Here is a 25,449-nt window from a genome sequence, read left to right as displayed (position 1 = left end):
ACTGGGGAAGGAACAAGAACAGGGGCTGACCTCTGCTACTCTGGCGGACGTGCCCTGGGAACAACCCAACCACAACGGACCCAGACCGGCCGTCCGTCCCGCAGGTCCCGGTGCAGACCTGCTCCGGCCCTGAAGGAGAAGCGTCCCGGGAAGGCAGACACAGCGTCCACGCTTAATAAGGCTTCACAGATGAGCACAAGGAGCTGTTCTTTAAGATGGACGTGACCACCACACGAGGGACATGCAGAGTGGTCAGCGGCGGGCGGTCCGAGGGGCCCAGGCCGACGTGCTGGATGCTGGTCTCAGTTCCCGGCTGGGCGCCGAGGCCGAGGGGAGGGGGAGCGGGAGGCGCCATCAGGGGCTATTATCTGCTCAGACTGACGGGCAGGCTGTCCCTCGTGTGCGTGTGTTTTTTCCTCCTCCAGCCGGTGCGGTTGTACTGGTGGTGTCCTCGGTTGCCCACGGGGGGCCGCACGCCTCCACTGCCCACAGAGCTGTACGTGCCGCCCTGGCTGTGGTTGTGGGAGCCTTTCAGGGACAGCTTCATGCCGCTGTGCTGCTAGAGAGACAGAGAGGGACGGCAGTGTGGGCGGCTGCCCTGGAGACCCCAGACGCCGCTGCTGGGGGGCTCGGTCGGGGGCAGCACGCCTCCATGTGCCCGAGCTGCGCCCTCCACCCCCACCACCGGAGACCAGGCCCGCGGACGGTGAGCGCGCACAAGGGCTGCACCCGACGGCCACGTGCAGTGTCCCGGGGATGGAAGAAGGAAGGAGCGCAGAGCCCCAAGCTTGCGGGTCAGAGGGACCGTTACACCCAGCAGACAGTACTGCGCCCACTTAGTGACCCAGCCGGCTCAGAGCACATACACACTCTCCCATCTGAAGCTGTGAGCGTCACACTCCTAACTGGTCCTGTGTGTGCACAGAATGTTATCTTCCCCGCTTCAGCTCTGACCTCGTGCAGACACACGCAGGAGTTCACGTCCAGCAGGCAGCGCTCCCGCTACCGCGGGCCGGACGCCGCACACGCCAGGCGGGCGCTCAGGCTGCTGCTCTACCCGCGGCCCGGCGCGAAGCCCACCAGGAGAACACGGCCGCTTTCGGGAAGGGTGCCGAGCAAACAAGCACAGAGGGCGTTGTGCGGGAAAGCCAAAATGCATGAAGGAAGGTGCTTTCCCCTTCAAGGAGTTATCTCGCCCCTGTCTTTCCAGCAGGCCAGCGGGAGACGCCCGGGGTGCCCTGAAAACCCCATCGTGACCCAAGGGGTGAATCCAAGGAGGAAAGCTCCCTGACTTAGCTCCAAGTGAACACAACAATCTGGCCTTAATGACAGCTCAGAGAGCCAACCCTTAAACATGAAAAACTTACTGGCAAAATACAATCAGATAAGCAACAGAGAAACGGACTACAGTCATTGAGGTGAGGGTCCCCAGTGTCGTCAGAGCCCAAGGGAACACATTCCCCTTCAGACACTGCACCTGACTCCTACAGGCAGACACTGCCACAGCTCTCAGAAACGCTCCGGCCCTTCAAGGGCACAGGGAACGAGCTAACAACCTGTTTTCCAACCCCAGAACAGCTGCTTGTGTGCAGACTCTGGACTTAGAGAAGCCACAAGGGCACCAACAGATGCACTCACGGGGCCCCGCTGGAACCGAGAAAGCAGACCCCATGCAGGGCCCCTGCCCCGGGCGCCCAACACAAAGGAGGAGCCGGTGAAGCCACACAGGCCGGGCGGCACCGCGCCACAGGTCCCACCAGCATCTGTCCCTGACGTATCAGCCAAGTGTTTGGCATCGAAGTTAAGTCAGTGGAAAAGGAAGACAGATGCTTAAACTATATTTGAAAATAACTTTAAAAGTTTCATTGGGATGCCTGGGCGGCTCAGTTGGTTGGACGACTGCCTTCGGCTCAGGTCATGATCCCGGGATCCCGGGATCGAGTCCCACATCGGGCTCCCAGCTCCATGGGGAGTCTGCTTCTCCCTCTGACCTTCTCCTCGCTCATGCTCTCTCTCACGGTCTCTCTCTCAAATAAATAAATAAAATCTTTAAAAAAAAAAAAATAAAGTTTCATCCACCACAAAGAAAAACAAACATGAAGCTGAATGATGAGAAAACAAATTCCGTTTTAAATCACATCTCTGTGGAGCCCCATCTCTGGCGGAGAGAGCAGGAAGCCCTGGGCTGTGGACACTGGGCCCGGGGCCAGGTGGGAGGCCTACCTTGTGATACAGGTGAGGGCTTGAGAGCGGGTTGGGAGATGCGGACGGAATGGCCGGGGAAGACATGTGGTGAACAGCTTTCAACGCCGGAGTTCCTTCAACGCTGACTTGTCTGCAAGGGACGGGGGCCACCCCCAGGGTCGGTGGAGGTATCGTAAACCTGGTCTAGGAACAGAAAGACCAGAGGCATCCATGAGGCCCCAGGCTGACAGAGGTCAGCGGTTCTCGTGCTGAGCCCCAGAAGGGAGGGCGCTGCTTTGGAACGGCCATTTGCAAGCAGGCTCATTCACGGAGTCTGTGTCTTCCTCTAACCTGACCGCATCTGTTTTGCATCAAAGCATTCCACACCCTGCGACAGCACTCCAGCAGAGAGCAGGTCCAGTGACGCGAGTCGTAAAGTCTCGTTAGTCACGAAGACCAAGCCACAGCTCAACAGACCAGTCCTCAGAGTGACACCTGCCCTCCGGTCTCCAGAAAGAGCGGAAATGCAGCCCCCCACCTGCAGTCCAGGACGGGAGGCCCGACGCTGGTCGAGGCGATGGCCTGTAGAGGCTTGCCGGCCCGCAGAGGGGGGCCGGGGAAGGCCGGCCCCTCCCTGCCCCCCGTCCCTCTGGCCCCGGGACCGCTTGTCTTTCTGCATCATGGTGCCCGCGGGCAGGGGTGCCGGTGCGAAGCTCTCTCAGACCTCCCGGACCCGCACAGCTCACCCCGAGGAGCCCCACGCATCTGCCCTCTCAGACACTGGCTGCGGCCCCACCACAACAGCAGTGGGTGGAGCAGAAGCTCGGGTCTCCCAGGTGGTGCTCTACGGGGGCGACAGAGCCCACACATGGGGGGGGCTGGAGCCCATGCAGGCTCTCTCCTCAGCGGGGTCTTCCCTCGCCCGGGAGCCCGCGTCCCTGGGAAGAGCCCATACCTGGGTCTGCTGGACTCATGCCCCCGGCTCTCAGGGCCCATGTCATCCCGAGCGGGGCGCTCTGTCACCGGCAAACTCCCAGGGACAGAGTGCCCGTGATGTGCACCACGGGCGTGTACTGAGCTGCTCCACTAGAAGTCAGGTTTACAGATTAGAAACAAAACGAGAAAGTGGGCCTTGAGCCTTGGCTTATGATGTAAATGATCTTAGCTTTAGCCTCACCCGCTGTTAGCAAAGTGACAGACGGGACCAGGGTGCCAGCAGCGGCCTGTGACCAGCCGGAACCACGCACACAGCATCAGGGGGACCACTGCCCCGTGGCCACACTGGCTCTAGGGGAACCCAAGCCCCTGGGGGGGATAGGACACCGTGGCCAAGTGCTCCAGCGTTAGGCTCTCACGCAGGACTGACACCATGCCCACGGCCCGGGAGCCCCGTGAGAAGGCCCTCCCAGGGCAGAGAGCCAGATGACGGACAGGAGTCTGCAGGTCTGCACGCGCCCACATCTCTCTCTGCTCAAATTACAACCCACACCGCAGAGATGACCTTCCTTCACAGGTGAATTAACACAAGTTTTTACACATACATGTTCAATTATATTTAACTGTGGATACCACACCTAATATTTTTAAAATTATCTTTCAGGCTTCTAATTTCATCTAAATTGAAAAAAAAAGAACAGAGGACATATTCTATATAAATCCTGTCTAATAATAACATGAGGAAGTCAAAGTTTTAGTATAAACTTCTCGGCAGTATAAATGTAGACACTCTGAGAGGAAGCAGGACGGTGGTCCTTTCCTGCCAGGGGCTTACGGCAGGTAGTACCAGAGTCCAGCTGACGTGGCCCCAAGGACCACAGTCTCAGGCAGGGTAGCAGTCATTTTCAGAAAGATGCTCAACCCGGACCTTGTCTGAAGCCCCTCAGTGCTCAAGAGCCAGGAGCCCCCCTGCCACAAACACCGCACAGGGTGGGCCTCGAGGACACAGTCTTCTAGAGAATGACAGGAGTTACATCTGATCTGTCCACAAAGGACAAGGATGCCCTATGAGATAGGAATGTACCTTCTGAAGATTTCTGAAGATCTGTCTCTAATTCTATGGTACCAGGAGCCCCCAGAGCACCTGCACCGGCTCAGACGTGGTCCCCAGGGGCCCGTCTCAAGGAAGGGCACCGGCCTGCCGCATACCTGAGTGTTAGTTGTCATGACCAACGTTCTGGAAGTAGCGGACTGAGGTTTGCCGCTTGGCATGGGCAAGGCGGTGGGTAAGCCGGCCAGCAGAGGCGTTGGTGCTTGCAGACTGAACTGGTAAACGTTGGGCGTTGTGCAGGGCGGCGTGTCAGAGTCCTTGGAATAGGAAAAACAGAGACAACCGCAGAGAGTTGCGCTGCTTCCTCGTGACGACGCCACAGAAGGGCACGAGCATATGGCCCTACCCGCCGAGACGCCCGCCCTCCCACCGAGTTCTCTCAGGGAACACAGGATAGACCCCTCACTTAAACGTGTCACCCCACGAAAGCTCTAAAACGCTCTTCCAGGCAGTCGCTACAGCCATGTGAGCGGCAAGGATGGGGTCCCCGACTGCCGGCAGAGGCTCGTGGCAGAGCAGGGGCCCCTCGGTGCTGTCTGGGGGTGGCTGCACAGACACACCGGAAGGGGAGGTTACGCACCCTGTGACTGACGCTCCCCAAGGGCACACTCACAATGTCGCTCCCGGAAAGCGAAGACACTGAGGAGGCGGAAGAGCCTGACGAGAGCAGCTGGGGGCTGGGCAGAGACAAGGTCAGGCGCTGGCTGAAGGGGGACTCTGGGTCCCGGCGCTGGGGCGGATCCCCGTCGCAAGCACTTACTCGCTCTTTTATCTTAATTCTGTTGTCTGTGGGGACAACACAGCCCAGCTGAGCCACTTGCTGAGAGGACAGACGCGCACACCCCGCCAGACAGCCTCCAGCCACGGGGCCACCGAGCCTTGACACGTTGCTAACAAGACTCCCAAACTGATTTCTGATTTACCTAATTTACTTAATTTTAAAAAATTGTACTTCTTTCAGTTATTAGACAACCTTGAGATATGTCTAGAACAACCTGGATGTGTAAACAGCTTTCAACTGTAAATCTTAGGGACTCTGAACGCAGGGTACACGTCTCTGGGGAGGCTGGGGCAGGGAGCGCTGTGCACACTGGGTCTCACGGGCACAGCAGCAGCCCGGGGGTTTGGAATCGCTCCAAGACTCTTTATGCAGACTCCATGTTGAAATGTTATTATTTGGGGGGCGCCTGGGTGGCTCAGTGGGTTAAACCTCTGCTTTTGGCTCAGGTCATGGTCTCAGGGTCCTGGGATCAAGCCCCACGTCGGGCTCTGCTCAGTGGGGAGCCTGCTTCCTTCCTCTCTCTCTGCCTGCCTCTCTGCCTACTTGTGATCTGTCTGTCAAATAAATAAATTATAAAAAAAAGAATGAAAGAAATGTTACTATTTTCAATACTATGCTAAATAAAATGCAATAGGAAAAGGAATTTCACCTGTTTCTTTTCACATTTTTAATGCACTTACTACAGGAAACTTTAAAGGTCCATGTGTGGCAGGCACTGTATTCCCACTGCCCTAAATCTCCCAGCTGTAAACTCTTAGGGAAGACGAGGCCTTTCCTTAGTGGGAACAATGAGCACCGAGGGACAGAAAGACGCCCCCACATCAAGGCATCAGAAGTTCAAGAGCGCGTGACCTGACAAGCTCTCACCCAGCTCGGGCGCCGGGGGGGCCTTGCCGCCCCACTTCTCCTTGATCCACCGCCGGTAGTCGATCACTTCCTGGGTCACTTTGATGATTCTTCCTAGAGTACTGCAAAGGGACAGCGGGGGAACCAATGTGCTGCAGAGCGGCTGCAGAACCCACAAGCCCTTCTGACTAGCTGTCTTATATTTTCAACAACATATCACTTTGCCAAGAAAAAAGAAGAAAACCAAAATAATTTTACAAATTGTGTTCCAATTTCTGATGCTGGAGCCCAAATGCACTCTGAGATCACACTACAGAAAAAGTGAGTTCCTTACACAGATGTCCTTGAACCTAGAGCCGGCTACTACAGAAGATGGCTTCAACCCTGTGCGTGAGCAGAAGAGCACCCCCGCCCCGCCCAGCACCCACGAAGGTCTGGTACCAGCAGACGGTGCCGAGACTGCAGACACCCGGCACAGGCCCAGAGCCCTGCTGGAAAGCCCCACTGAGTGGGCAGAGGCACAGAACCCACCAAGAGCCAGTGAGCGCGAGCGCCGGAATCCCCGTGCTGCACGGCACCCGTGGCCTCTCGCCACCATCTTACTCTTCCTCCTTTCCACTGCCCCCTCACTCCCTCCCTCCGCCTGCCAACCCCGCCAACCTCCCGACCACTCCGCAAGGATTTCTCGGGCCGGTACAAGTGCACACTGCACAAGTGAGCTCAAACGCAGAATGAGGGATGGGTCTGCAGGAGAGATGCAGGGTGGGGCCCGCGGACCCACGTGTACTCTCCCTTTAAGCTCATCATGTGCATTTTGAGAACAACCTGAAGAAAAAGCATCACATTCCAAGGTGGGAAAAGGCCAGAAATCATTTCCCCAAAATAAAATGCCCTGAAGAAATGGTGGACAACCCCCAAATAAGAAATTTTCAGTGCTCAGCCACGGATGAACCAAACGTGGCCCTCCTCATCGATCACCGCAAGTTCTACTAGAATGTCGTAGAATGGTACAAATTGGTGTACACATTCTACGACTATGTAGTAGAATGTACTATGAATGGCGAACCCATTCATAAACCTCATGGAGGCCAACAACCGAGGCCAGCAGCGCCCGCCGCACAGAGGCCAAGGCAGGGAGCTTCCAGGCCACCCGGGCTGTGAGCCCAGGACAGTGACACGATCTGCATTACCTTTCCGAGTCTCTGTTGGGATAGGACCTCGCGAGGGGCGACACGGCGTGACTGAGGACAATGTAGGCATAGTCAAACACCTGCTTCACCTGCATGGCCCCATATGAGCTGCGGCCAACGTCGTTTCCTGAGACAGAAAGGCAATGTAAGACCCTGCAGACACCGGGCCCTTCATCCAGACCGGTGTGATCGTCCCAGTTCTTCTGCAGTGGGCCCTGGCCACGGACACACTCCCAGACCACACCAGAGAGCCAAGGCAGCAGCCTCAGTCCGAGTGCAGCCGTGCTGACAGGGCGTGCAGCGCAGCGGGCACCTGGCCCGGGCACCTTGCAGCTCAGTCAGCGCCCGCCGGACCTGTAGGAAGCAAGTCCTTCAGGGCAGGACGCACCAGGTCTCCTCTCTCCAGTTCTAAGGACCAAGACGGGTGGCAGATCAGACGAAGCCATCGTCACTGCAGTCACCAAGTGAGCCCCAGTCAAGGAACATTTAATAACAGCACCGTTTGGGATTTTAATTCACATTAACTCATTCTTCACAATTCAAGGAAGCAGGATGTTTTAGAAGTCATTCTGAGTACTGGAATTTTCTCTTTTCCAGGTCTGATACTATAATCCAGTGATAATGTTGGGCTTTCGTTTTTCAAGTACATTTAAACACTGAAGACACTGGAATCCCTGTAATTTAACTGATTGAACACAGACAAACGGATGTGAAAATACGTTCCTCTGCTGCTGGGAAAAGCCATACTGAGAAAACATCCGTCAGTCCTGCCACTTGTGAACAACAGGACCCTCAGCAGCTTCCTGCCACAAGATTTTTAAGAAGTGAATTTCATACTCCAGCAGCCATGAAACGAAACAAACAAAAAAATCCATTAAATTTAAGGAGATTAAAAAATATATATAGAAACAGAATAACGAAAAACACCAAATACAGATTCAAGGGACAAACTGGAGCAGAAAAAAAACGGAGCACGGCGATGGAGAAGAGGCGGGAAGGACCCCACAAAGTCACAAGGAACACAGCCGGGCGGACACACAGACTAAGCACGTGAATGCGCACACCGGGAGACAGGCGCGGCACACCGGGGCACAAGGTCTCCACCACGTTTGTCACCTGTCACTGACTTCATCACCAACAGTAACAACAGTATCTCACATACTAGATGCTCAATAAGTATTTGTGGACTCGATAAATAAATATTTGCTTCTCCTCACTCATCATTAAAGAAATGCAAACTTGGGGCGCCTGGGTGGCTCAGTGGGTTGAGCCTCTGCCTTCGGCTCGGGTCATGGTCTCAGGGTCCTAGGATCGAGTCCCGCATCTGGCTCTCTGCTCCACAGAGAGCCTGCTTCCTCCTCTCTCTCTCTGCCTGCTTGTGATCTCGTCAAATAAATAAATAAAATCTTAAAAAAAAAAAAAAAAAAGAAAGAAATGCAAACTCAAGGCACATGTATGTTGCATGGATCTATCAGAGCAGCAAGAGTTATAAAGACCAACCCTAATGGAGGGGGAAGGCGTGCCCTTCGTTATGCTCCTGGGAGTAAAACTAGGGAAACCAGACACCACCTCGGGATGGCCAATGCAGCAATCCTCACAATGGAACATGCCGTACACACACACGGAAGGGATCTAGAATTTGTTCTGAATTAAAGACACAAGTCCCAAAACTGTATGTATTACATGATCCATTTAACTAACAAGACTGCAATAAATATTAATATCCATGTAGGAAAAAAATGGAGAAATGCACACCAGAATGGAAGGGGACTGTGGTCTACCTCGCTTTTCTCTGTGATATACGTTTTGGAAGTGAATAGTTTATGATGAAATGTAACAAATACCTTCCTAATCAGAAAAAATAAACTTTTATTCCTTAATTTTTATTTCTACATTTTTTTGGTAAATTGCAGAACGTAAACACATTCCAACTTTATAAGAAGTGAACCAGAAGGCATTAAGACACACTTCGGAAGGTGTCCCCATTAACTGTCAGGACAGGAGAAACCCGCATCGAGGCAGAGGAGCCTTGGCTCAGGGACCGCAGACACCCGCCTCCCCTCCTTGCACCGGCCGCCAGCTGGGCCCCCAGGCTCAGAGCCAGTGAGAAGCCGGGCCCCCCAGGCCCCCTTACCAGGCAGCAGAGGGTCCTCAATGCACAGCATCGACGGTCTGTACCCACTGGTCATGGCTTTCATGATCTCTTCTTTGGCGATATAGGCACCTCCTTCTTTTATTCTAATACCAGTTTTCAAGTAATTAAAATTTCTTCCATAGAGTTCAAAAAACTCTACAAGAAGCATTCCAAGGTTTTCATCAGCTCTCCGGGCATCGATTCTCGGATGCAACTGGAAAAGCAACAGACCCCACATTGGACTCAAGTCACTTTCTGAAGACTGCACTCAGCGAGGTCCGCTACCTCGTGGCTCGGCAAGGACACACCCCAGCGACGCCTGCTCACTCACCAAGTCCTTGCAGGCGCTCCGGGCGACAGCCAGAGGCACCCGCACAGCCTGGAGGCCGTAGTCAGTACACAGTGTTGGAAAGAAAGAAAACCTCTAATCTGGATTTTTTATTACACTTCAATTCTCTGAAACTCCTCATCCATTGAGGGTCTTCCTACGGACACGGACCTCTGATTAACAAGTCACCAAAAATGGATCCCTAAGCAGACCACATTCTCCACAACTGAGAGTCATCTAGACATCATGTTATAGGTTCTAACCTTAATCCCATTATTCCAAGACAACCCACAGAGGGCAGTATGAGGCTGAACGGTGTCAGTGTGCCGGCCCGGGAGTGGAGAGATTAATTTTTAACTGTGTACAGGTGATTAGTATTGTGTCATAATATTTACACCAAATTTACATCCCTGCTTGTCATACGGATTAGTGCCGGACCCAGTTCAGTGCCACGTTTTCTTCAAGCAGGTAATGGACCTGTTCTGAACATCGGCCTCTGTCTGCGGACACCCTCCTGACCCAAGAGGCCCACAGTACAGACCTGCACGGCCCATGAGGACAGCCACAGCCGTGGGTGGCTATTTCTACTTAAGTTAATTAAAACAAATTAATTAAACACTTAGTTGGCTGGCCACAGGACAAGCGCTCAGTCGGCACAAGTGGCTTGGGGTCCCTGCGGGCCTGTGCAGACCGAGGACACGCCAGCTGCATGGGAAGGTCTAACAGACGGCGCAGGTCTGGATGCTGACGGTCACGTCCAAGGGAAAGCACAGCTCCTGACGGAAGCAGGAGGGCTGAGACTTACAACTCACCGCGCCCCGAGGAGAGGCACCCCTGACGCTCACCAGTATTTCTAGGGTCCACAAGCACTGTGGCTTCTGAGGATCTGCCCGGGCAGGACAGTATTCTCACTTTTGCCTTCTAGTCAGAGTCAAACACCCGAGAGCTGGCCGGTGCAAGGCTGGGCCCCCTTACCTCAGTGAGTCAAGAAAGGCACTCAGACGCCACGACAGGCACAGCTCTGAGGCAGGACAGGCCAGGCACCAAGGGGCGTGCCAGCCAGCCACTCTGCGCGTGTGCTTCCGTGGGGTCACGGACTGCTGCCAGGACCCCATGGGGTAAGGAGACAGGAGGCGCTGAGGCCAGTGCCCAGCACCATAAAAACAAGTGGCAGGCATGATAACAAGGCTACTGAAATAATTCAAATCGGGAAAAACATGAAGAACTAAGTCAAAAGCAACAGGTTGTATTAAGTTCAAAAGAAAATATCCAAAAATTAGGGAAGAATGTCTCCAAGGGTAGCATCACGGAAGAAAAGATGGAAGGCAAAGCAATGTGAATAAATTGTAAGAAAACAGGAGCAGGATTCCGTTTTCACTATTCTTCCAGTATCTCTGGCAAATAAACGCCACAGGAGTCAAAATAATGAGGTGGTGTGACCGCGACCTCTATCAGCAGCATTAATGGAAAGAGAGCTGAATTTTGGACATAAAACCCTAAGCACAATCACAAATACAAAATTAATGACAAATGTGGAGAAACAGCTAGAATAGACAGGAAAGATTTCGTGAAAAACGGAATATCCTTCATTCAAGAAAATATAAATGGGGTTAATGTTTCCATTAACTCAGAAACTATTTTATATGTTAAGTAACTAACATATAAGTAAGTTTATACATTAAACAAAACTGTCTTATATGTCAAGTAAGTAACAACATCACAGCATTTAATACGTCTAGGTAGGTTTTCTATTGACAGGTTGTCCCACGGTACTCAATAAAATAAGGGCAACATAAAATTTGAGACAAAATATTTATGTCTTGTCAATCTGAGAAGAAAGGCTCTCTCTTCAGCAATTTTTTTTACCATATGTGGTTCCTAATTTTTTTTTCTGAAACAAATTTTTCATAAATCATAGTCAGTAACCAAGAAAATCAGTTTTTTATTGTCCATCAAGGCATGAAAAGTCTCTCCATGGACAGGGTCCTCAAGTTCGGACCGGTGTGAGCCCGATGGATGGGCCAGGATAGCCTGCCTTCCCTCAAACTGTTCAACTATGAAAATGAGCTATAAAGGAGAAGGAGGAAAGAAGTATCGATCAAAATCGTTTTATAGTGACAATCAGAAGTCAATTTCTCTAAACCAAAGCAGAAGCGTGCAGGGAGAGCAAGGGCAGTTGGACCCCACAAGGCAAGGGCTTCACAACATCAAGGCAGAATGTGCAACGTGCTCCTATGCAAGGCTGTTGAGAGAACGCACACTCACCTGTAGAAAACTAATGGCCATTAAAATTAGGCTGTATGAGCTAATTCCACCTGTAAAAACTTCATTCAGGTCCCTCTGCAGGAGGAACTGTTTCAATACTAAAATCAAGTAAGGCAGCAATGAATATTTCTGTAAATTAAAAAAAAAAAATCAGTTAATATACCTTTAAAGATGTGTCACACAGCAAATTTCACATAGTAGAAAAAAAAGCTTACTCGATCCTCTTACCACCTAGAAGGCTCTAGGCCCATCATCCTCAATTTTTAGGTGCCTGAGAATTAATTATGTGAAGACTTGCTAAGACCCCCCGGGAGCCACATCCCAGGTCATGGTTCAACAGGGATGAGGCTGGAGGAGCTCCTGCCCAAAGCAGAGCTCAGGGAGTAGGAAAGGAGTGTACTCCTTCCAATCAGTTCTCGTGGCCTAGCTTGCTCTGTGACAGGTGCAGGTTGGGGGCAGGAAGGAGAGGAGGGGGATGCGGCCGTGAGCCAGGAAGGTCCTGGAAGCGATGCACAAAACTCCAGTGCCCAGGGGCCCCCAGGAGAGGAGGGGTGGGGGAAGGGGGTGGTACAGCTCACGAGGCAGGAAGCCAAGAGCAGAAGAACATGGACAGCAGGCTGAAGGTAAGAAGGAAATGGAGAGAGGCTGGAGAAGAGGGCTGGGGGACAGTGGAAGCTTCTGCTGTTTTCATGTTCTGCTGGGCCCAGAAGTTAAGGGAAGCAGTTTAGGCAGACAAGCCTGCTGCTGCAGAGTTAAGGGAAAAACTGAAGGAACAAGGTCCTTGAACCTGTGGGAAGAGGCAGTATCCACATTACGATGCTGAGGTTGCCTCTGTAAAGGATTTCATCCCTTTCCCTAAAATAGGAGGGAAAGACCATCTATTTAACCAGACCACACACCTGGTCGGCTAGCCCATCATTGGGCACTGAGATGATCCCTAATAAGCACACCACATCGCGCCTTCCACTTCCAATAAACTAAACTCGCAGATCAGGTACACTGAGCTCTCGGGAGGGTCATTTTGTAATCATGAGAAGAGCATTTTCACAAACTCTCTAGAATAACACTCAACTTCGTGGTTAGCCAGGAAAGTAAATCTACAAAACAGCTACATAATTTCGGAGTATCTCTAGAAATAGTATTGCAAGATAAATAATTCAACTGTAAGTCTTTATCATTAAAGACTATCATTCAGTTTAAATCCCACCACATGCCCAGCGTAACAGGTCCCCGTTCTGACAGTGCTAACGCGCCGGCGACAGCACCTTCATATAATTCTTGATGAGCTCTGCTGCCCGGACCCCCGTCTCCATGTTAAAGCTGATGTCGACTTTAACTTCAGTCTCCTGGTCTGTGAGTTTTATTATCGGTACCTGCAAAGAGTTAATTGAAAAAAAAACTAAGCTTTAATGGCCAACATTCACTGCAGTCTGGCATCAAAATGTTTCCTATGTTGTACACCGAGGTTCTTCTTCCTAACTCACGAAAGGGCTGAGAGATCATGAACCCCAGACTTTAAAAAATGAGAAGAAAAGGGACTTTTGCCAGAGTCAGCCTCCTTAGTCCTGGCACCCAGGCCCCTGCCCCACCCTGCAAAGTTAAGGCTCACCTCTGCCCGGCCCTCCTGGACAGACTCAGAATCAGCCACTACCTGCGGGAAGGCCGGGGCTCCAGGAGGAGAAGCTAAGTCCCTGACCCCCCAGGGGTGCCTGATGATGGAGCAGGGCTCCAGGTCCCCAAATTACATTTGCAAGAATTTCTGAAAACACTCAGAGTAAGTTTAAAGCCAGTTTTTCAATTTGGTTTTGTGCTAATGTTGTTTCTCCAAACAATTCTACACTAAGACAATTAGTGTTTTCACTAAGACAATTCAACTAAAAAAACAAACACACCCAAACCAAAAAACCACTTCCCTGTAAAACCAGAGAATAAGAAGCTATTTTGGAAATATTCTCATCAGAAAGACTTACCACCACAAGGTGCTCAAAACCAGCCTCACCAAAACAAAGCCGCCCCAGCAGCCACAGAGGCCACACTCCTCCCAACCCCCACACAAAACTCTTCTTCCCTGAACAAAAGGCAAGACTTTGTTTCCCTCAGCCTCCAAGGAATGGAAGAGGATGTTCTCTGACCAAAATGAGCGAGGTCTAATTAGAGGTTGAGGACACCTCACAGAATCCAGGGTGGCAAACTGCGAAGTGCCAAGGACACACTGTGACAGGGACGGGCAGCGGGTGGTGACAGCGACTCCTGGAGATCACCAGGACCACGAGGCACAGTGAGCCCCAGCCAGTGTGGTCTAGGAAGGCAAAAAAACAAGAGGCTTTCCCAAACATCTTACCACAAACTATTTCAGAAGGAGCCCAAGCCTCCACAACATACTACCTCCCTCGTGAAGAACTCCTGTCCCCATCACTACTGTGGACCTTCCTCTCTACACCACTGAGTGCTTTCCCGAAACCACTCCTGGTGATCACCTGCCCCTGCACACACTCTCCTACACACACACTCACAGGTTGAACCCCAGATCCTAGAGATTACTAACAGTGCCACAATATTTATTTTTCAGTGGGTGTTCAATATACACAACCGTTCTTCTTAAATGCAGCCAACACACTGGGTTCCGGGGCTCCGAACCAGATGATGTGGAGGCTGCCCGGCACAGAAGGCTGCACGGCAAGAGCTCCCAAGGAGAGAAAGGAGCAGCGGAAGACCAGTGCGGCTCAGTTACTCTGAGGTCTCTGCAGCAGAGCAGACGGTGTGGTGTTACTGTAAAACCTACCGGACGCGGTCTGTCCTCCAGAATGCTCTGGAGCCCAGGACAAGCAGGCCTGGCCTCTTCACCTCTCTCCGTCTAAAGCAGGATACCTGGTCAGAGACAGCCATCACCTCGTTCTCTTCGAGAAGCCAACACCACAGGACAAATGGCAGAGCCCAGAGAGGACAGGGATCCGGGCTTTAATCATGACCACACAGAGGGCAAGTGACTTCAGTTCCGAGCCGTCTCTAATCCTGGACTCAGATAAACCTCGACGAGCGCACATCAAAGGACCCTCATCTTCCAACTTCTCCCCAAGATCAAAGGTTTTTATATGGGTAAAATTTTGAATGAAAGAATAGGCAAATTTTGTTTCTTAACTATAACTTGGCAATGGTAATCACTTTCTGGGCAGAAGGCAAGCTTTCACCATTCAACTACATGTGCCCGAAATGGCAGCCCCGAACGCGTCCCTTTCTCACAGTCCTAACGAAAGTTGATCGATCGTATTCTAGCGCCAAGGGCAGTGTGATGCTCTCACAGCCTGCAGTCATTCGGGGCGTCATGAAATACGTTCTCAGCTAGTGATCCTAACATTCTAAACAAATACAAGTACATTTATATCAGCAGGAGAGAGGGCTCCTGTCCACAGCCTAAGCTGAAGCCGCAGGCGAACCACACTGCCTGCAGGGTATGAGCGCCCACGCGGGGCTGCGGGCCGAGGCCCCACACTTACTGTAGCTTTGTCAAGGACTTTGATGGAGCACGGCTCGGCCACGTTGTGCTTCCGCAGAGCTTGCTCCAACAGCTGCAGAGGAGGGCGCTCCCACTTTCCAAAGACCACTAAGTCGATGTCGCTGGACAGAAGAACAAGTGAGTGTGAAGGCTCGGCTCACATCACTCCCCGGGAACGCACACATCTGGGGCGGACCAGTGCCACAGCATGCACACACCCATCTCTTTCCAGGGCCACACACACCCCCCTGTGAAGCACGCCCCTCTGAGGCTCCCTGGCTCTTTCCTCCTCCTGTGCTGTCTACACGGCATCGTTCCTGCTGACCTGGGCTTCTTGGGCACCTGGAATCTGGTCAGTTCCCTACTGGCCCTGCCAATGCCGACCCCAAGTCCTGAGACGACAGCCTCTGCAGCGTCCAAATCGTAACAGTGGGTGAGGAGACAGTAAGCTCTTAACAAAACAATGTACATAAAATGGATCTGGGTATCGAGACAGTTCCTGACAAGAAGACACTGCAGAACAATTTCAAGATGCAATCTTGTTGGATGTTTTTTAATTAAAAAATACAAAATACTACTTAAATAGAATTTTGCTTGAATCTTCATTAAAGCAGAAGGTCAATTTCCAAAAACCTATCCAAAACTGGCACGGCGCCTTCCACCGCATTTTCTTCCGGTGACGCTCCGGCGGGTCTTTACGTTTCTGGGTCCCGCATCTTTGCAACGTACTTCAGTATTGAGTGCAAGAGGAAACTACATTCAATTATCCTAACACTAAATTCAGTTTCACTTCCTGCAATTTTTCCTCTGTACTCCCAGTCTTCTCCTTTAGCTCCCATTTCTAGCCTGAGAAACCTACATGTAGCCCTGACACACACGCAGATGGGCCCACCTCAAGCGCGCAGCAGCACGAGCGGAGCGGCTCGGCCGGGAACCCACCTGGTCGGGAGGTAGAGGCCTGTGCTGAAGCTGCCGAATATCTGGACCTGGAAGGGAAGCGCGGCCCCGTCACTACACCGGCCGCCACCGCTGAGCCCCTGCTGCGCCCTGGCAGGCCACATGCCCACTCTGGGGCCAGACACACCTGCCCTGCAGGCTGGGGCCGGAGGCGGGGGGGCAGGGTGTAGCAAAGCCCCACCAAGCCGAATCCTCTTTGCCCACCCGCTAAAGACCTACCCCAAGAGGGAATGTTTAAAAACTCGGGTTAAGGGATGAAACCATTATTGGCCTTTCCCAAAACTGCTCAAAGTGGACAATGTTCAAACCTGTAGCTACAGTGCAGAAGTGGGGCTCTGCCCCAGGGCACCCAAGCTCACAGACAAAAATGCGGAGTGAAATCACAGGAGAGGAAGGGAGTGAAGGGACTGCCCCTGCCCCCTTGGGGACACGCAAGCGCCCCCAGCCCAGCTCATCCAGCCGTCACAGGGTGGTCTCCAGTTATGTCACCACCAGCAGAGCAAGCTGACTATCCAGGGAGCCCTGGACCGTCATCAGCTTGGTCACAGGACACAGGTCACTGCCTATGCCAAGCACCCCAAGTGCCCACGACCCCCATCTCAAGGCACACACGTTCATGCACAGCAGAAGTGCGAGGGGAGGGAATGCTTCCCAGTTCTACAAAAAGGAACTTATGCTATGTTGCATAATGAGGACAAGGGGTAGAATTTCTAACCTCAAGGGGAGTTGAAAAGAATGGTAATCACACTACTCCAGAAACAAATTTCCCTCGGCCCACAGTCCCCACACTCACCCAGAGCGCGTGTGAAGCACGGGTCGTGCCCCCGCCCCCCCCAGCAGCCGCTCGGCGAGGCAGGGCCTGGGAACCCGTGGGTGCCACCCCGCCACCCTCCCCGGGCCCTCGAGGGCCAAGCCAGGGACTCAGGGCCAGGGACACCCTAGGACCCCAGGCGCTTGCCATCCCTGGTGTGACCCAAGTGCAGTAAAGAGAGAACCCACGTCAGCCGCTGGCCAGAGGTCTTTAACCACGGTTTCAATCCGCTTCACCACCTCCCGTCTCATGGCTGCTTCTTCAGGACAAGGGGACATGAAGTTATAAAAGTCAATGATTTCCTCATGAAGTCTGGTGGACAAAAGAGAAAACACACTCGAGTTACTGTTACAGCTGAGTACGTGCCACACGAGAAACACAACGGCTCTTCTTCCCACCACGAGCCCCAGGCTAGACGGGAGCCCCGCGGCTGACCCCCCAACAGGAACCCCTGGCAGACCCCCAGCCGGCTCACTGCGGCGGCGCAGACCCGCAGGCCAACCCTGCCAGCGCCAGGACGGACACTGCTCTGGGCACTGAAAGCTGCATCCACAATGGCCACAGCGGGGCCAGCTCTAGGAAGCCGAGGTCAGCCCATTCCTGGAGGCCAGAGCAGAACCCTGCAGGCCACCAAGCCCCCCAGGGCTACCACTCAGCTGTCCTCTCCTAAAGGCGCTAGCCACCCAGGGAGTCTCCAAGCCAAGGTGGATACAGCCCTCTCTTCCTAACAGAGCTCCAATAGTGGCATTCCCAGCAGAAGAGGGAGATGAGAGCCGCTTCGCTTGACTCAGCCTAACCCTAACCCCAGGAGCCACCACTCGCACCCTCCACCCGCCCTAGGCGAAAAAGGCCGTCCTAGGGCAGGCCAGGCTTGTGGGGTTCACTTTCAGGGCCAAGGATCTACAGCGAAGACTCCTCCTGGGAGAAGGAAAGACCCTCATCCCCAGTCAGTCTGAAAGATGAATTCTAGGGGGCCAAGTAATCAAATCCTGGGAATTAAGACAAATCAAATTTACCTGTTTCACTCTAAGTTTGATTAATAAAAGAGAAGACAAAATAAAATTTGCTCAATAATAATATAATAACGTTAGCTCAAAAGCTAGCAAAATAGTTCTCATACCAGAAGGGAATACTTCTCAACAGGACAATTAATGTCCAGTGACAAAGGCAAGGGGCATCCTATCACCTCACATACTCTACTGGCCCTTCTCTGTCTCACCTGAAGTGCTGCCCGCACCCCAAAAATCCGCACGGAGCGACCATTCCTAACACTCAGCAGCAGGTCTGAGGGGGCCTGGAGGCCCCTGAAAGCATTCACAGGACCCTAGGAGGAAATCAGTCCTCAACCCCCTTGTTCTCGGTACACCTGCGATACCAAATTACACTGTCGCTGGAACTTAAGGTCTATCGTGTCTACGACGGTGGTTCGGCCAGCCCTGAGGACAGTGTTTAACATATCCAAAAAGGTTATAAGTCATAGGACACTGAATTTTCCCAAAATACCTATCAAACTCCAAGGTGTGGGGAGTAAAGCTGCTGTCGCTTCAACAGTTACTAAACACCAATGACACCGCAAAGCATCAAACCACAGCCCTGCCAGCAGCTCAGACGGCCTGTGTGAGTCTGCGAAGTCATCTAGAACTTGCCGTCAACTGGCCACATGGTTAGCAGGACCCGGTACGTCAGGTTAGTGGGTTAGTGGTCACACCAGGAAGAGCCAAAGGCGACCCTGGCTGTCAGCAAGGACACCCTGGGGGGTCTCCTGCGTCAGTCACTGTCGCAGCGGAGAACTGCTGGCAGGCGCTCTGCTGGCCATCACCTGGTCCGTGGAAAGCAGAAGAGCACGTGCTCTCCTACAACTCCTAGTACTGCTAACAGTGTAAAATTTAGAGACAAAATAACAAGAAGAGAGGCCTAGTTAAACAATCAGCCCAAAGTCAAAGAAGCATATCCAAGCGAGCAAGCTAAAATTCTACCCACACCCCAGAAATTCAGTAGCTAAAACACCTTGTAAACAGGGCATAGCAACGTGCCCACCGTGCCACCAACTTTCTCTTATGCTGTGCACATCTGAAATAACAACATAAAACTGTCCCCGCCTGCCGGCTTCCAGGACTCCTGTGCTCAGTCACCTTCCACGCACCGGGAAAGGAAGGGACACGACGGGAACGCCTGTGCCGGTCTGCACAGACACGATCCCATCAGTGGGACAGTGTCAGTTTTATCTGATGTCTGCTTGTGACAGAAGAAGGGGCTGCTGAGCATTTGTCTCCTGCCCGTATTTCAGGACAGACGAACAATGAGGTCGAGGCATGCCCACGTTCCCAGGGCAGGAAGCGGTGCCAAGTGGAACACACAGGTCTCCCGGTTTCAAGTGTCCCGTTCTGCCGAGAAGATGCGCTAAGAACACACCCAACTGAAATGAGTATGAAATGGGCCTAAAAGTGACCTGCGGTAACAAGTATCAGACAGGAAGAGTATTTCTGCTTTGGGACCAGAAGGGGCACTCCGGCCCTAGTACTAGGGGTACCAGAAGCCCCTGCTGGCCCTTCCTCAAGGCAGAAGAGGTTCGGCGAGGCACTGCATGACTCCTGCAGCTGCCTCAAGACCACGGCGCTCTGGGGTGTGAGGACACCATCGGCCCAGAAAGACACAGGAAGGTCGAACCATCGTGACATCCGAGCGACCTCCAAGACCCCCTCAGCCGTCTGCCCTCCAAGTAAGGAAGCGCCAAAGACCAAGGACCGGGTGAGGGCAGGGGCTCGGGCGGGGAGCGGACAGCTGACCACTCCGGGAGGAACGGTGGAATCAGAGCAGTGCAACAGAACCCACGCTAGGCGGGGCAGCAGCTCCCCTGCCCCACCCCCCTCTTCCCTGGGCCCTTCCCGAGCACCGTGCAGGGCTCACGGCTCAGCGCCTGACCCCAGCACCAGAACACCACTTGCTCGCGGACGGCATCTGACCCACGGGAACGGATGAATCAAAGCACGTTTTAGTTAAATAAATACTTCTTATGTGCCTGTCATTTAAGATCACGTTCCCCTTAAAATATATCCCAACTTCACATCCCCAACAGTGCCAAACAGCCCGCAATATTGTACTTCACGCTAACGTTACCCGTACGTACTCCCACTTTACGAAGCCGCGTGTCCGACCACACACTCCACCAGCACGCGCCGTCGGCCGCGCACCCGCTGCAGGCGTCAGTACGACCCAGGCCATTTTATGGGTCTATGACCCACATGTTCAACTCTCCAAAGCAGCTCCTCGTGAACGTCCACCATCATTTACGTCCACACGATCGTTACTGCCCAGAAACAAACTCTTCTCACGTATCAAACCTCGAAGGCATTTCACAGCTGACAAGAGATCTACAGAAAACCACGCCGAAGCCTCCTCCACAATTAGCTGCTGCCTCGTAGGGTGCAGCGTCAGCCCCCCAGCAGCCGGTCTCCAAATCTCCCATGACAATTTCTACGCTGTGACCATCACAGAAGAAACTCCTCTACGAAAGATCACAGAGGTGGCATCTCAAAACCAGCAGGAAACTACGATTATTTAATGGGAGGCCCTGGGACACGGCCTCCCGTGGCAGAAGCTGGCTGTCCACCAGGATGCTCAGGGGCCCCTCCCATAGCCTCAGGTGGCCAGCGAGCCATCGACTGGTCCCTGGGAAGCACAAGGAGCACACGCTCTCCCGCGGAGGCTGGCAACACACTTCCTCAGACGGTTTCTTCAGGGCAGAGAGGCCCACACAACCCTGAGAAAGGCCCCCAGTGTGGAGCAAGGCAGGCAGGCGACACAGAGGGATAAGCCCGCGATGGGGACTGGACCACCAGGGCTCCATGACTTCTGTTCTCTGTAGCCAAACCAAATCCTGATGCAGGAAACTAAAGACAACGGTGTGAGACTCCTACCTTGTTCTACACTTGAGAATGTGATACAGATACAGAGGTGAAATTTCCAGGTGAAAAAAAAGCCGAGAGAAGAAAAAACCTACAGGAACCACCCCTATCTGGACTCGGAGGAGGCTTTTCCAGACTCCAACATAAAACGACAACCACAACACCAAGACTGAAGAACTTTATCCAAAACCATGCTGAGTGTAAACAAACTAAAAGCCAAATAAATGACAACTGCACATGGCAGAAACATGACAAATCTGAGTCTGCACTAGACCAGGCCCTGGCCTACCCTGGGGTAAGCGGGCAACTCACCGCTTCTGAGAACCTGTGACAGGACACACAGGCATCCTCAGCGCCTGCTCACTGCGGGACCTCAGGCCGTAAGACACGGTCCCATGTGAGTCACTGTCCTCTCATTAAGAACAAGGAAGATGGGGGCGCCTGGGTGGCTCAGTCGGTTAAGCAGCTGCCTTCAGCTCAGGTCATGATCCCAGGGTCCTGGGATCGAGCCCAGCATCAGGCCCCTGGGCGGCAGAGAGCCTGCTTCTCCCTCTGCCTCTGCCTGCCTCTCTGCCTACTTGTGCTGTCTGTCAAATAAATAAATAAACTCTTAAAAAAGAAAGAAAGAAAGAAAGAAAAAGAATGAGGAAGATATGCGTGCACCAGAAAGGAAAGACCCCCATGACAGACGGCTGGCGCAGGTGAAGACACAGCCCCACCCCCATGCGACTGGCCCATATGCGCAGCACATACGTGAGGAGGTCCAGTAGGCCACATGCCAACGCCCACAGTGTCTCCCACCCCGGAGGGCAGGGGGCTGGTGTGCAAACACTCCGCTCTCTACTCCAAATACTTCTTTACTACTTAGGCCTTTTGTGTTCACAAGAACGCGCTCATTAAACTAAACGAACAAACAAGAAAGAACCAACTGCGTTTTGGATGACGGGACTGTGATTTTTATATATATGTATTTTTGCTGGCGTGCATTCTCTAAGTTTAATGATGAATACAGATTTCTTTAACAAAAAAAAAAAAAAAAAAAAAGAGGAAGAAGAAGAAGATCGAGTTCGGCTTCCAAACTCCTGAAGCCTCTTCCCGTGCACCTCACCCAAGACCGTGAGTTCCCAGAGCAAGGCTGGCTGGTGCGGGTCGGGTTCACAGAGCAGGCGCTGAGCACAGCTGAGGGGCGCACAGGTAGCAAGCCCAGGGCGGGAAGGGGAGGGGAAGGGGAGGGGAAGGGGAGGAGGGGAGGGGAGGGCAACCACGTGCTCTCCAGCAAGGTGCAGCCAACACAACGTGCTGGGGCAGGGCCAGGTTCCGTGCCAGGGGCTCCTGAGCACCGCCCCGGCTACTGCAGCTGTCACCTGGCTTAATTTAAACCCGGACAGCCGCCTGTGGCTAGTGGTCCACCTCAGACAGGCTCTCTGGCTGCTTCTTCCTGAGACAGGCCAAACCTAAGAGGGAGCAGGCGGGGGAGCCCCATGAGAGCACACTTCTCAAGCGTCTCCAGAACCGGACGCATGGGCTGGGTCACCTCCCCCAGGTCCTCCCTCTTCTCACCCTCGCAGGCCTGGCAGCCCACAGAAACAGAAGTGGCCGCCGCGGTAAGGCTCACGTGGGGGCTCCGCCACCTGCACACACACCCCTCGCAACGGAGGCCACGTGGCGTAAGCACACACTACTGCAAGTAACGCTGAGCGGACAGGGTGCACCGCTCTTTTCAACGTACTGCCTTCATTCCCAAACTCCACACTGGTTTCCAGTGGCCGCACCAATTCACGTTCCTACCAAAAGCGCACAGAGGTTTTTCTGCACAGCCCCGCCAACACCTGTTATTCTTGTCTTTCTGACACTAGCCATCCTGACAGGGGTGAGGCCCTCCCTACCTTCCCCGGGCTCCGACCTGCATCGCCCTGATGGTGCGTGACGTCAGGCATCTGCACAAACGACACGCGGAAGCAACCCGCTGCCCGCTGGCAGGTGAGCGGACAAGGATGGGGCACACGGGTACAACGCAGCCTTCCTCAGCCACGGAAAAGAAGGGAATTTTGCCATTTGTAACCACATGGATGGACCTAAAGGGCATTATGTAAAGTGAAATAAGTCAGATAAAGACAAAGAGCAGACGATTTCACTTACGTGTAGAATCCAAAGAATATGCAAACAACAAAAAAAGCACAGAAATGGACTCATAAAGTCAGGGAAGAAACATGGTTGCCAGAGGGGCAGGGGTGGGGGACGGAGCAAATAAGCGAAGGGGATTAAAAGATACAAACTTCCGATTAGAAAATAAGTCCCGGAGATGCAGCGGGGAGTGGAATGCGGGCCACGTAGGGGGAAGGTGGTGGCTACGCTCATCTGTAGGGAGCGCCAGGTAACAGACGGAGCTGCTGCATCCATGTCAGATGCTGGAGGCAACGTGACACGGTGTGGCAACTGTACTTCCGTTGAGAACAAACGAAACACCTCCTAGTAGGTCTTGGGACTCTCTTTTCCAAACTTCCTCTAAAACAAACATTTTAAAACCTTGGGGCTAGGGGCGCCTGGGTGGCTCAGTGGGTTAAGCCACTGCCTTCGGCTCAGGTCATGATCCCAGTGTCCTGGGATCGAGTCCCACATCGGGCTCTCTGCTCAGCAGGGAGCCTGCTTCCCTCTCTCTCTCTCTCTCTGCCTCTCTCTGTCTTCTGTGATCTCTGTCAAATAAATAAATAAAATCTTTAAAAAAAAAAAAAAAACCTTGGGGCTAAATGTGGACACGAACCATGTCTGTCAAAGCTAAGTGTTCCAGCCCCTGATGTCATTTCAACACGTGTTCCGTGCTACAATGAAGCTAGGCTTTAACTGCCCAACAAGAGGTCAGTAACAACGGTGCTAATGATTAGGGCATTTTCCAAAGAAACTGATCTAACTACAGAGCTGGGCAGAGACTATTGTTCCATCCTCACTAGGAAGCACTCACATGTCTGAAATTGGGCGGCAAGTTTCCATGCGTGACTGGGCACCAGATCAGTTCAAAAGTAAGCGTTTTTCTTCCTTCATGGAACACTGCACAACGGTGCTTTTTTTTTTTTTTTTTAAAGATTTTATTTATTTATTTGACAGAGAGATCACAAGCAGGCAGAGAGGCAGGCAGAGAGAGAGGAGGAAGCAGGCTCCCCTAGAGAGCAGAGAGCCCGATGCGGGGCTCGATCCCAGGACTCTGAGATCATGACCTGAGCCGAAGGCAGCGGCTTAACCCACTGAGCCACCCAGGCGCCCCCAGCGGTGCATCTTTTGAGGTCAGCTGATCCCTACAGGAAGGTGCCTATTTACAAAGTTTGTATTTCCGACCCACAAAAATGGCAGCTTCAAATGGTTCGACTTTTTGCATGCAGTGGCACCTCGAACCCAGCAGAACACGGGATTAGAAGTTGACCGTATGGCAGGCCGGGGGAGCAACTAGAGTGTGTAGCCAGGACCCACGCGAACGCGAGGCCCACTCAGCCACCGTCCAGCCACAGAGCCACGAATCGAGTCGGGAACCTCTGCACGGAGCCAAGAAGCGAAGCGCACCCGGGGCCGCGGAGAGAGAGCGCACCTGGGCTCCCAGTGCAGAAGCTCGCCTCACCCTGCAGGAGGTCACTGGCTTGGGCACGGGCAGTGGGGAAGGAGGGCTGCTGCCCCGTGCGCAAGAGCAGGGCCGTGGGCGCGCATGGCCCACCCGGACAGCCTGTCTCCGCAAGCAGAAGGCGGCGGACACTCCGGGCAAGGCGACGGCTGGTACAGACCAGGTGCAGCTCTGAGATTCGATCTGGGAGATTCTCACACTGGCACATCACAGTGGAGCGAGCCCCGAATGATTCCTTTTCTGGATATTTTAAGATGGACATGGTGAGGCTGGCTTGCGGTAACTTCCAGTTTTAATCACGAAAGCACTGGACTTCCAAAGCATTATTTTCCAGTGCACTTTTAAACTAAATCCTAGAATACTAGAAAATAAAGTTCTGTGATGAATGAGGAAGACGTTTCTCATCTAAAACTGCTCTTACATGAGTCCAACCATTCAAAAGGTAATGACTGCTCAATCTTTAGTACGTTTCCCAAATTAATTTCTGCTTTTAGTAACAAATAATGAAGGTCAGCAACATTTTAGTGTCTATCTTACGAGCACCCAGTATATGGCTGCTGTAAATATTTGTGAAACCCAATTCTATGGGTTACTTTAAAAGGTGAAAGATGTATTATTCAGTTACCAAGTCAAACTATCTGATTCACAGCAAAGAGAGCTATTGATGAACACAGACAACCCACTGCAGGAGGGTGATTTTTGATGTTAGAAGCTGAGCTGGTGGGGTTCCATGGTTCTCAGAGCCTGGGGTCGGGGACGTTGGGGGCTAGTTCTGCAGGTGCCCCAGGCAAGTGCCTCCCTCACTCGGGGGACGTGGGCAAACAGGCCCCAGGCAGAGCCAGGCCCCGACCCCTCTCCCAGCCCAGCACAAACTGCAAGTGGCCCAAAGGAGACTTCTGTG

General features: G+C 52.8%; 1 protein-coding gene across 2 annotated transcripts in view; it reads right to left on the bottom strand.

Moving 5' to 3' along the window:
- Positions 1–364: 364 nt before the first annotated feature.
- LOC111153390 (poly(A) RNA polymerase D7, non-canonical) overlaps positions 365–25,449 on the bottom strand; it is a 43,956-nt gene continuing 18,871 nt past the window's right edge. Inside the window, exons 2-13 of one of the 2 annotated variants that reach the window (XM_022512388.1) lie at positions 17,225–17,348; positions 16,208–16,254; positions 15,270–15,390; positions 13,041–13,148; positions 11,776–11,904; positions 9,183–9,396; positions 7,049–7,175; positions 5,880–5,980; positions 4,845–5,017; positions 4,330–4,488; positions 2,224–2,388; positions 365–559 (exon numbers count right to left, since the gene is read on the bottom strand). In XM_022512388.1, the coding sequence (XP_022368096.1) occupies positions 365–559; positions 2,224–2,388; positions 4,330–4,488; positions 4,845–5,017; positions 5,880–5,980; positions 7,049–7,175; positions 9,183–9,396; positions 11,776–11,904; positions 13,041–13,148; positions 15,270–15,390; positions 16,208–16,254; positions 17,225–17,314 (1,629 nt within the window). In that variant the 5' untranslated portion in view covers positions 17,315–17,348. The remainder of the gene's footprint in view (positions 560–2,223; positions 2,389–4,329; positions 4,489–4,844; positions 5,018–5,879; positions 5,981–7,048; positions 7,176–9,182; positions 9,397–11,775; positions 11,905–13,040; positions 13,149–15,269; positions 15,391–16,207; positions 16,255–17,224; positions 17,349–25,449) is intronic. The other variant, XM_022512387.1, reaches the window with a different exon arrangement.

Source organism: Enhydra lutris, unplaced genomic scaffold, assembly GCF_002288905.1.
Source record: "Enhydra lutris kenyoni isolate GAN:26980312 unplaced genomic scaffold, ASM228890v2 scaffoldscaffold32, whole genome shotgun sequence".
In the NCBI taxonomy this organism is placed as follows: domain Eukaryota; kingdom Metazoa; phylum Chordata; class Mammalia; order Carnivora; family Mustelidae; genus Enhydra; species Enhydra lutris.
Note: the sequence above shows the minus strand (reverse complement) of the source record. Positions and strands in the feature narration are given on the sequence as shown.